Source organism: Athene noctua, chromosome 2 (assembly GCF_965140245.1).
Source record: "Athene noctua chromosome 2, bAthNoc1.hap1.1, whole genome shotgun sequence".
Classification (NCBI taxonomy): domain Eukaryota; kingdom Metazoa; phylum Chordata; class Aves; order Strigiformes; family Strigidae; genus Athene; species Athene noctua.
The window spans coordinates 79,620,359-79,632,804 of NC_134038.1; the positions used below are offsets into that span (position 1 = coordinate 79,620,359).

Consider the following 12,446-nt stretch of genomic DNA (forward strand, 5'->3'; position numbering starts at 1 on the left):
CTACCTTTTGATTTTATTTTAACTAAACCTGCTGTTCTGTGTTTCAAGAGACACTTCTGGTTTAAGATGGAAGCCAGGTTAGTTGCTGTGCTCTCCAGTGCACTTGCCTCTCTGTATGTAAGAAAGGGATGCTATTAGCCTTCTTAACATGGCATTAGACACCCATTGATACCCGAGACAACCTACCAAAAACAGGTTATAAGAAGTTATTCTGCATACCTTCATAACCTGCCACTTGTTTGTCAGCCAAGAAGGATAAAAACCGTTTTGCTGAACCAGCTTTATCACAACAGTGTGCGAATATACCAAAGGTAATACACGTGTCCTTACTGTCGGCTACAGAGAGCTCACAGCTCGTTAACAGCTAAACAATTTTTATAATCCTTAAAATCACTGTGGATTACAAATGCTTTTCTTTTTATAAAGCCGCAAGTGACCTACAGAACACCAGCCACTCGAATTTTCTAAAAATATCTCCAATGCAAGCCGGGCAGCAGAGATTATATTACAGGGCTTCTTACAAGGTCACTTGCAAGATCTATGCCCGCGATGGCTTTAGTATATGTGTTTCAGTCTTGTCCCTGGCAGCACTGGGAGTGTGCTTTGTAAAAAAAATCATCAGCATCCATGCATGCCCATCAGCTCCAAGCAGTAATAAATTACATTATCAGAAAAGGTATTCTATTCTTTTTCTCAGCTCTGGTCAGCATCCTGAAGGGAAGGGAAACAGTTTGTGCAACAGAACTGACTTCTTTGTTCATGGAGAGCTTTGTAAAATACAACCCATTCCACCTCTCCTCTCAGGCTTCTTATCTAAATACTAATGATACCATTTTATGAAAAAGACTGAAAAAATAGTATACACTAAATGCAGTCTCTTCTCTGATGGGGGATGAGGAAAACCAATAAATACAGTTTCTTGAAGGAGACCCAGGAACACAGCAACAAAATAACAAACCTTCCTAAGAAAAAAGTGTGCTTGCCAGGGGTGTGATAGAGAAATTTTGAGGGGGAAAAAGAATTCTTTAGGAAAGCAAATAGGATACTTAGAAATTACCTTTAATAATTTTACATAATACAATTATGCACAGCACTTACTAAAGGCTTCAGCTACAATGAAGATTTATTTTACTCATCTGTTGAAGAAATATGATGAAGATTTACTGCTGCAGACTTGAATCAAATTTCTTCTCTTTGAGACTTGTCCAGTCACTATGATCTGCATTCCTCTTTTACTGACAGAGCAGATAATGTTAGCTGTAACCAGTTATATTTAAGTGTCTTTATCTTGTGAATAAAAAGGTTTGGGTGCAAAAAAATTCAACTAAAACAGAGATTTGCCTTCTTAGTTCTTTACATCATTGCAGCATATGACCACCAACATCTCTTCCTACTGTAAAAGTAACTATACCCTTACTGACATCCCCACATTTTCTAAAATGCAATTAACATATCTTAATCCTATAGCTAACAGCATCTGCCTAGACTTAAATCTCATTTTAAACTCGATATACCCAAATCTGAAGGGGACATGATAAGTGGTTTACAAAACCCATACCTCTCTCCTCCATGAAGATGATGAGTATTCAGAATAAAGTTATTCCAAAAGGACAAAACCGTATGTCTAATCCATCCACTTCACCTCTGTATGAAATAGATTGCTGTATTTTCATTGAACAGCCAGGAGCATGTGACGATGATATTACTACAGATAAAAGTACAAGACTTATGTTCAAGACATCCAATGATACAAGGGTAAACCATACTGTTGAAACTAGCAGTAAATAATTTCTAATTACTAATAACATTTGCAGTACTGCTGACAGCAGGGCCATGGAACTTGGAATAATTATGGACAACTCAATCAACAGCATGCCAGACAGCATGCACATATATTTTCCCCAAATTTAAAGGAAGACGACATTTTTTGAATAAAGTAGTCCATCATTATGTGAGTGCAGAGTCTAAGGACCTAACATTGCAATAGTCCCAGGGCTGTAAATCTGGCATTATCTGCACTGTATCACATATATTTGCTATACTATATACAGACCACACATATACTAAATATAGGATGCCCAATGCATCAGAAAGCTTCCAGAAACGCTGTGGCCATTTCTCCAAACTCCAGTGAACCACTTGTGTTATGGCATGCACTATGTAATGTTAACTGCAGTTTTATGAGAAGCTTGCCACCTCTCCTCGTAACAAAACTTTCTTTTTCTGAAAGAAGATTAGAACTTGGAAAACAATGGAAAATGTTTTAATTTCACTTCTTTTACCATACTGATTTATCACCAGGCTTAGATTCTATAGTTGCGTAAAAATCAAGTTAAGATCTCCAATTTCATAGTGGAAAACAACTCCCATTCTATCTGGTAGCATCTAGTTTTTATTTTAAATGAGACTGGACTATCCAAAACAGCTCATCCACTGTGTCGTAAAACTTCCTAATAAATGTCACTGTCTATAAAATGTTGATTAGTCATACAGCATTCTGTAATAAAATCCCATAAACCCCACAAAACCGCACCCTGCTGATTTACACTGTATTTACAGAAAAAAAGAGCCCACATATACAACTCCATGCTTTATTGTTGCGTTATTGCCACACTGACAATTACAGAAAATTTCTTTTGCAATCATTTTGAGGTAACATTTGAACATTTCCTATGTTTGTATGTTATTGTAACATATTTTAAAAGTATCATTAACCATCAGTAGGCAATCCAGGTCACCAGTTATGATTATTTTAGGCAAGGTAATGCTTTGGTAAGGACACCTATGTATAAACATGGATACCTCCTAACAATATATATAATACGCTTTCAATACAGAGACGTTTTCTAACCATATTGGAATTCCTGCACTCTAAAAGCCACTAAAGCTACCTTGAGAGTCATACTCTGTTGTACAAACTTATATATCCGTCTAAGTAATCAAAGACAAAATTCAGGTATTGTCTATGTATGTTGTATATATTGCATTCACAACCAGGAACAGTAGTTCATAATTCAAAAGCATCTATGTTCCTAACTTTTAGTATTGAATGGAGATGTGGTATTGCTCGCAGAAACACTTCTACCAGCTACTACTGGACACAGACCAGAGGTACCCAGCCCCACTTAACTGTGTGCTTCTATACTGAGGTACGTTTAGTTTTCCACTGCTGTCAGTGGAGTTGAGGGTGATGCAAGTCATCTTGAAAGACACAAATCCCACATTTGGTCAAAAATGCCATACCTAAACTCTGTTGACTATCTTGACTACATCACCATTGACTACAGCTGGAGTTTAGACACTACTTCAGATGGAATCCCACCCAGCTCACTCTCAAGCCAGCAGCTACCAGTACCAAGTGACTGTGATGATCTCCTTCATTGCTGACGCAGCACACTGACAGCTGCTGGCTGCACCATCAACCAGATGCCACCGCTTTCTGTCCTGAATCTGCAAATGTTCCTGCCAGCACATTACCTCATGCAGATATTCCACAAGGCTCCACAATGCTACCCTTATGAATGAGTTACAGTGTGAATCACTTGTACACTCATGAGCGGCTACAAACAAGGCCTCAGACGTACCAATGTCAGAAACAGAAAGCGTATTTTTAAAATTATGCATATTCTAATACAGAATAATTCTTATAAACAACGCTTGTTCCTTAAGGCAAGTACGGTTATCTAATTCAACTGAAAATAAAGACTGCATATACAGATTGTACACCCTTCCTCAGTTGTAGAATAAATATATCCATGCACATCCTTTGCATCATTTCCATTTCAAGCCCATGAAGAGATGGAAATGCCAGGTCCCTCTCACCCACATGAAGTGAGTTATTCCACTTGTGAAATGGGCCACATTTCACATGATTTTTTGTTGTTTTAAACCAGCTACTCAGGGAATAACTATTTAATCTACAAAAATTTTAAAAAATAGTCTTTTAAAAACTCTCCCCACTGGCTTTCTAGACATTTGATTTTAAACATAAAATGAAGTAGTAAAGCTCCAAGCAATGCCAAACTTTCACTGGTTTGCCAGGTGAATGTTTGCAGCACTAGGTCCAGTACCCGCTTTTTTGACGTTAGTAAAAGTTTTATAAACCTAGAGGGTACTAAAGGCTGTACTATATTTATAGCCAGTTAAAAACAGAAGTACACTTTAAATGTGTAGGTGGAATGTTTAAAAAATTATTTTCCTGGGTTTTACAGCAATGAGTTGCAGAAGGAAGATGATAGAGCTAAGTGATTTTGAACTGTGCAATCAAAAAATGTATATATGGCCAATTGCTCTATCTGAAAAGTAACTTTTATATTCCCTTATATTGCTGCTGTCCTTATTCACAATAAGAAGACTAGGAAAAATATGATGCGCAACAGAGACTAGGTCATAAAGTTAAGCACATTTACTAATGGTATCTACTAATTTCAATTGGTATCTCAAACTGTAAGTTAAAGAAGAAAACATATTTTTTGCCAGTTTATTTTAACTTGAATTCTGGAGGGTCCCGAGCTCCTTCAGCTTGTTATTGGAATTGAGGAATCATCACCTCATAAAAATAGAGCCCCCAGAGAGACCCGCAAGACCACAAATCAGTTGCCTACAGCAGCAATGTTATTGTACTTCTCATTTCTCTCCCCTCTCCATACCCACAGACCTCCAAAGGGAAGAACCTCAGCAAGACTGGGCGAGTTCAAAGGGGTGTAAAGAATATTCAGCTGGATTTCTGCCCACTTGAGACTGGTTTTTGGCCCTTTTAGCATCTCACTAGTGGAATTCAGAGAGCACAGTCACTGCGGTGTAACACCGCAGGATACTAAAGACTGCAAGGGTTCTACGTAATCAAGACAACCACTGACTTCTATCAACACACACACACCAAACTCCCTCCAGATAGTAAAGGTACCAGTTCAAAAGGGTTATTCTTCCTTACAGGCTTAGCATAAAAACTACATTAACTATCTGCTATTGCAATGCCACAACTAAAAATACAAGTTTTAAGCTCATTAATCATTTTATCATACCAAAGTTTTATCTTGGCAGTAAGAAAATTTTATAAAAAACCCATCCCTGATCAGCAGATACTTAATAGAGAATTTTCCATCTGGGATAACTGAACAATGTCTTCATTCTTATTCACCCTTGGGAATTAAAGTAAAAGAAACAGCATATTTTAGAGGTCAATTTTACTGATTTGACAGTGTGAGTCCTAAAGGGTTTTCATCTTCTTTCAAAAACTTATTCACTGATGGCAGTTTGGCTGAGATTTTGATAGAGAGCTCACTTGCGAGGCTGGTGGATGTGCTGTTTGACATGTTGTGGGTGAGGAAGCTTTTCCACAGAAGGATGTGGTTTCTGATGAGCCACCTGAGCCGCAGCTGGAGGGAAGTCCTTATCACCCTGTTCAGAGAACACACCAGGAAAAATTTAAGAAATGTTAAAAGTGTACCTTCCAGTTCAAGTGGATATAAGTTTTAAACATGTGAAAAGCAGATGGAAAACAGTGTTGCATGTTACTCTGGAATCCCCCTGTACACATCCTATCTTGACATTCTAAGTTTCACTTCTTCCAATTCTACACATCATCCAAGAACACAGTATCTTAAAGTGACCTAAGGAAAAAAAATCCAACATTCCTGTCTTCAGTACTTAACAGCTCCTTGTACTAAGTCATTTTCACTGGCCCTGTATGGTCAGATCCCCTTGACCTGTTTACATTTTCACAAAGCAACCAGAAAAAGACTCTTTTACAAATAAGGTAAGGCAGTGTGAAAAACTACCTGCACAAGAAAACCTACTGTAGAAATGCCAGTTCTGTAGTAAGAAAGGCAGGATATAAACCTGCTTTTGAGTGACATCTTAGAGGTGGCTGGCTTTTAAGTTCAACATGCTCTTTTAACCAGGTCTGCTAGTGTTCTCACATGCTGCTGTTGGGCAGGCTCAGTTCAGGTGTAAGCCTTATGCCACCTACTTAAAACTGTCATTTCTATGGTCAGACCCATGAGGTTTCCAAACAGCAATGGGAAACAACTACGACCAGTGCTCAGTAACAGGAGAACAGCAGCACCACAACTTCCCTCTTTATAAATGGGAACAAATACATCATAAGCCAGAAACGCTCTGCATTCCACCGGGTTACAGGGTTACAACCTCACACAGACGTATTTTGTACAAAGCTGATGTCTCAGATGGCCTGTTTCACCCTGACCCCATTTCAATCTACTCCAGATTCTTCCTTTCTGTTCTGACATAACTTTTTATATTGATCACTAGGTTAACTTTTTACATTTTTCACTTTTTTCTCTATTCCAAGTTACTTCCAATTTCCAAAGATCTCTTCTCAGACATTTTATTTTCTGCCTTCTTTCCCACTGATGCTGCTGTTTGCCTTTTCCATAACACTCTGACCACTCAGACCTTGTTGTCTCAAATGGGTGATGTGAATGCAGCTCTTCTATGACTTGAGAGTACTGTAATGGTTGAGCAGATGACCGAGTCAGTCTGTAAATGGTAGCAGGGAATGTCTATCTTAGAATCAAAGTACTGTAGAATTCAGGTTGGAAGAGACCTCAGGATGTCTCTAGCCCAACCTCCTGCTCAAAGCAGAGCCAGCTGTAAGATCAGACCAACTTACTCAAGGTTTTAATCCAGTCTGGTCTTGAAAACCTCTAAGGACAGAGACTGAATAGCCACTTCAGGCAACGTTCTGCACTGCCTGAATGTTCTGACAGTTAAAAAGTTTTAATATTTATGTCTAGTCAGGCCCTTCCATTTCAATTTATGTCTGTTGTCTCATCTGCCTGCCATGCACCACTCCAAACAGCCTGACTCCATCTTCTCTATAACTTCCTTGTAGATGTGGGAAGGTTGCTGTTAGGTCCTCTGAAACCACCTCTTCTCCGTGCTAAACAAGGCCTGTTCCCTCAGCTTCTTCTCCCAGGATGTGTGCTCCAGGCCCCTGACCACCTTGGTGGCCCTCCAGCAAACTCACTCTGGTTTATCAACACCTTTCATACACTGAGATGTTCAAAACCAGATGAACTATTCCATATGTGGTCTAAAGCATGCTGAGCAGAGGGGGATAATCCCTTCCTTTGATCTAACGTCTACTGTTAAGACAGCTCAGGATGCTGTTGGCTTTCTTGCTGGTACGCAGCTGGCTCATGACCAGTTGCTGCCTGCCATTCTTCCAGATTGTCCAGATCCCTCCAAGTAGTAGCCCTTCCCTCAAACTTAGTAACTGTTCCTCACAATTTGATGCCAGCCACAAACTTGATGAGGAGCCTTCTGTCTGATAAAGACATTAAACAGGACAGGTCGCAGTATATAAAACCTCCACTTGACACAGATGAGAACTATTATATACCAGGAAACTTGAAACCGTAATTGAAAAATTACTCTAGTTTCAAAAAAGCATTGCTAGGTTTTGTTTATTACATAGATAAGAAATTTTGATATGTTTGGGAGCTATAAAGTCTCAGAAAATGATAGAAAAACTTTGCTCTGCCATAGGTTAATAAATAAACCTGTAGCTGACAGCTTACTGAGCATAAGTATAGTACCCTATCAAGTAACTGATTAACTAGAGATCAGTTACAAAATTAAGAAAACAGGTTTTTTCTGTTTTGAATCTTTTGCATGCCTACTAAACTGGGCGCCTGTGATAAAATTTTTCTTCATAGAGAAAAAACATCACCTGTTAAAGTGCTATCAAAATTACTAAACTTTAACGCAATAAGTAGTTAGAAGTAATTAGGCATCTAGATGCCTAAATAGCTATCCACCTTGGTGCAGATGGAGGTCCAGGAAATCCAGCAGTGCCTGTCTACTACCCTTACAGGCTAGGGAAAATGGCATCAGCTTACTCTTTCCACCTACGTGATGTGACACAACCGTCTTAGAGTAATCGACATTACATACCCCACTGATGTAAGGCCATCATAATAAGGTTATCCATTATGTAAAGCCATGATAAAAACCCTGTCACAACACACAACGCATGAATTACTGATCATACGATTAACAGTGAGTTAATACTAATGGTTTAGCTTATAGATTTCCAGGTCCCGCCTGCTGTTAAAATCCAGGGAATAATGCCTTGAATCCCAAGTACCTCAAGGCACATATGGCAGCTGAAACATGTATCTTTAAACACGTATCCTTACAGGCAGGAGTGTCACTCCTCATCACAGATCAAGCTATAGCAGCAGACTTAACATGCAACCACTTTCAAAGGAAATGAATGTAGTAATATCTAGCTTAGATTAAAAAAAATCCAATAAATTTAAAGTGCTAAAATTCAAAGTAAAACAGTGGAAGTAATTTCAATAAATAATTTCAATTTCACACAAAACCAAAAAGAATGCTCAAAGGGACTTACACAAATATGCAAAACATAAAGCCTCTTCTCATAAAAGAGGAATGAAAAAGATTAATTTTGCTCTGATCAGTGATAATTCTGAAAAGCCTACAATAATTTTTCTATGAATCAAAAAAATTTAATGACAATCTTACCCTAGCAATGACACCAGAGATGAACACCGTTGGTTTAGGTGGGCTGAAAAAAATAAGAAGGATTATTTGTACAAATTATTTAGAAGGTAAAAATAAAAAGTACATCACATACAGTGCCAAAAAAGTGCCATTTTTGGCAATTAATTAATGTTTCAAATCGACAAATTTCCTCTACAAATGACTACTGCCTTACCCGTACTTACTACAGGCAAGAACAGACCTGTAGGCTTTGGTCGCTATTACTTCACACTAAGTGTGACAGCAGTAAAAGGCTAGTCTAACAGCGCTCTGTTCCTTACTTAAAGCTGAGAGTCTTTGTGCACATTGGTTTCTTAATCCTCAAATTTTACATATAAGCTGCCAGCAGTACTTTAGGCTTAGCATATTTGTACTACAACAATGAAAACTGTAGCTGGACTAAACTTACTGCTGTGATGGAGAATAAAACAAAATTCAAGTTTATATCTGTCAATCAAATGGATTAAGATTCTCAGTCTCAGAAAAAAACAACACCCAGTACTTTAAATCACAGATTTTCAAGCATATATTTATCTACTCTATTATACAGAAGGAGAATCATATCTGCAATATCTGCAGCCACATCTAACAATTCGCCCCTGGTGAGGGGCACTTCAGTGGTCTCCTGGGCAAGTAAACATACATCTGCCTGGAATCTGCAGAAGGTTCAAGGCCAGGAGCTCCAGAAAGTCTCCACGATAGAGGTAATACTTCTGTAAGAAAACCATGTAACCTGAGGCACTGCAAAGGGAAGGAGAGCGCAGAAGTAAAGCTGTGCCTCCCTCTGAGCATGTCCACAACCGAGGACTCAGAGCAGGTGGTTCATTAACTTGGACCATGAGAAAGGTCCTCACTCTGTGATGTTATGGCTGATGAGGTTGGACCAACATAAAGCAAACACAAATCAAATTATTTATTAGCAGAATGAGACTGATTCTTATGATGCGCTTTACAACTACACAGCTTGTAAAGATTTATTAATATGATGTTATATGAAGTTACGGTAACAAGCAGCACCGTATTAGACCTTGATATAATGGTCTAATAAACACTGCCTGAGCACTGTTTAAGTCACAGCATTGCTACACAGTCTCTGAACACCCTTGTTATTTAACAACACTCATCATCCCTTCTAAACATTTTTTGAAAGACAGGATTAGAAAAAGGGGAAAGGAAGTTCTGCTCTAAAATACCACCATGTAAGAGTACCAGTGATATTTCCTGCAATGAGAAAGATTATTTTGATAGCTGTATTAGACTCCTTCAATCTAATTTTCTGTTAGTATAAACTAATAACAAGCAAAGATCAATAGCAACACACTTTCATTTTATCCTAATTGTACTGAGCCAATCAGTACATTACTGTCTGCATGAGATTTCCTGGATGCTGAGTAACAAACTCAAATAACTCTGAGAAAACACAGATGTACTGCGGTGGCTTAAGGTATCATTTATAAACTCGCACCATGATATTATAAAAGAAATGAACAGTAAATGGAAAAAAAATGTGTGGCAAGTTATTCTTCAACTATACATGGAATCTGGCTTTAGTCACACTCAGAGGAAGTTACTTGTTTGACACTGCATTAGTAACAATATTAGATAGTGAGAAATTAAAATCAGATGGATTTTTTTCTTACCATGACCTTTCAGTGTTCAGTATGCTTGGATGATGCATGAAATTCAAATCAACATTTCCCAAAAAGAGCCTATATTCACTAAACATGCTATGGCTTGTCTGCCCACCACCACGCCGTATTACCCGCTGTGTTTCATACTTCTTGCTTTAACAACAAGTGACATGCCTCATGGTTTTGGCCAAAAATGACTACTGGAAGGAATGTATTGCATAATGGTTGTTTCAAACACAGCTTTTCTCACTGCAAATTGCAAAAACCTTCTCAGAAACCCTGATCTCCTGTTCGAAATGTCACACTATTAATATTCAAAAGACCCAAGCTCGCAAGTGCCAAGTTCCCTGGTACACAATAGAGCTGAACAGAGTTAGAATATTTGGTACGTTTCCATACTTATTATTTTTACTTGGTTGTATGTTCCTTTGTCTAAGGAACTAGGCTGAAAATCCTATAAAGACCATTTTCATATTCAGTTAAACTAATCCCAGTCCAAGGTATACATTTCAGGTAGTACCACAGAAGTAGCTAACATATCTTTATAAAGACAACAAAAATCAGCAATACCATTTTCCTGGTAAAAACTATATCCTTCAGATTTAAAGCATTTATCTTGAACTCTACCATGAAAAAAACATATTTAGCCTTGTTTGTATGCAATTAGGTTCTGTGACAGTCTTTTGTTGCACGGTATTAGGAACAGGACACTAATTAGGACCATCCCACAGGTGTGTGGTAGGCACCAAAACACATCACCATAACTCACCTAGGGTTCATGTGGAACATTTTAGGATAGCATAGGGCAATTCACCAACACACAGGAAGCAACCTAATGGGAAATCAGAGTTCCAAAAATGTATCTACACCCAGATGCAGTGGGAACAGATGTGTCCTTAACTTTCACCCTTGTTTGTCTTCTCCATGGATTTTTGACTGGACTTTCGTGATCTCTGCTAGATTTCCAGCTTTTAAATGGAGAACTAATGGGAACGCTGACCTGGCTTCCTTCTCAAGCACCTCTATCCCCCACTCACAACGATCTTTTACAGAAATCCCAGCACTCCTTTCTGGCTAACCCGAGGTCCCACACTCAGCTGCAGGCATATGCTGTAATGAGGCTTCACCTCTCCACTTAACTGATCACAAAGGCAAAATGCTTTGCTCCTATGGAAGATATATCAGCCTATTAGAAAGCTCATTTTCATACATTACTTATTCCTTAGTAGGGGAAAAGACAGAAAACTGGCCAGAAATGAGAATGGTTAAGTGTGTATGTATTTATGTTCTACGTTAAAGCCACTGGCTTTCCCCCCACTTTTACCAGATTACATTGTTCCAGAAAAGATCTTAAAAAATTTAATATTATCACTTATCTTTGATGATCTATAGAACCAGAATCAGGCCAGATACTATATAATCACACATCTATACTAATGAATAATTCAATGGATCAGAGAAAGGCCTGAAAAATCAGTCCCTGATTCACACTTTAATTTCATTCTTAATGAGAGAAATCTTTCTACAGATGAACTTCTTCACAATAAATTCAATCTCTACTGCCAGACTGTCAAACCATTGGTTTTTGTGGACACAGATTAGCTTCCTGGACCATAATTTTCTAACTGCACTCTGGGACATCTACTAGGAGTGCAGTGTTGCAACATCACTCATCATCTTTCCCAAGGACCTACTGAAAATAGAAACAAAAATGGAGAATGTGCACAGGCTATCATCGCTACATTTGTAAAACACTTTCAAATGCTTTAAATTCTATTGGTGTTTTATGCAAAGCACAACCTACATTTCCAGTATTTTGTAAACTGTGATGGCTGCTTTGAGGATATACTTAATCTGACGAAAATCAGTTTGACAGATGTTGTTTTGAAGATGCAGCATTCCTTTGTCTAGGCGCCAGTAAACAAGAAAGAAAAAAAATATTACTTTCTGACAAAAACTGATTTTGTTTATACATATATGTGCTTTGCAGCTATTTAATGCACACATTTATTTAAAATTAAATAATAGCTACAGCTCATATTGTGTAGGGAGAACGCTGGCATGTTTGCCAAGACTGCTTAGTGTGTGTGTCAATACTTTCAGAGCAAAACGTTATTTTATTATAACATATGGAGGAAAAGAACACATCTGTTAAGATCTGAGTGTTCAAAGAACTTACCCTAATTTTACATGTGCGATGCTACTAAGAACTGCACCTGTTTAACATCAGACTCTCTACTGGATTAATTTACCTTGATTGTATTCAAATAAAATAAAGATTTC

The 12,446-nt window shown here is 38.1% G+C and overlaps 1 protein-coding gene across 1 annotated transcript in view; it reads right to left on the bottom strand.

Annotated features, from left to right (window-relative positions):
- Positions 1 to 1,043: 1,043 nt before the first annotated feature.
- DAP (death associated protein) overlaps positions 1,044 to 12,446 on the bottom strand; it is a 59,067-nt gene continuing 47,664 nt past the window's right edge. The window contains exons 3-4 of the mRNA XM_074899516.1: positions 8,515 to 8,557; positions 1,044 to 5,400 (exon numbers count right to left, since the gene is read on the bottom strand). Of these exons, the coding sequence (XP_074755617.1) occupies positions 5,281 to 5,400; positions 8,515 to 8,557 (163 nt within the window). The 3' untranslated portion in view covers positions 1,044 to 5,280. The remainder of the gene's footprint in view (positions 5,401 to 8,514; positions 8,558 to 12,446) is intronic.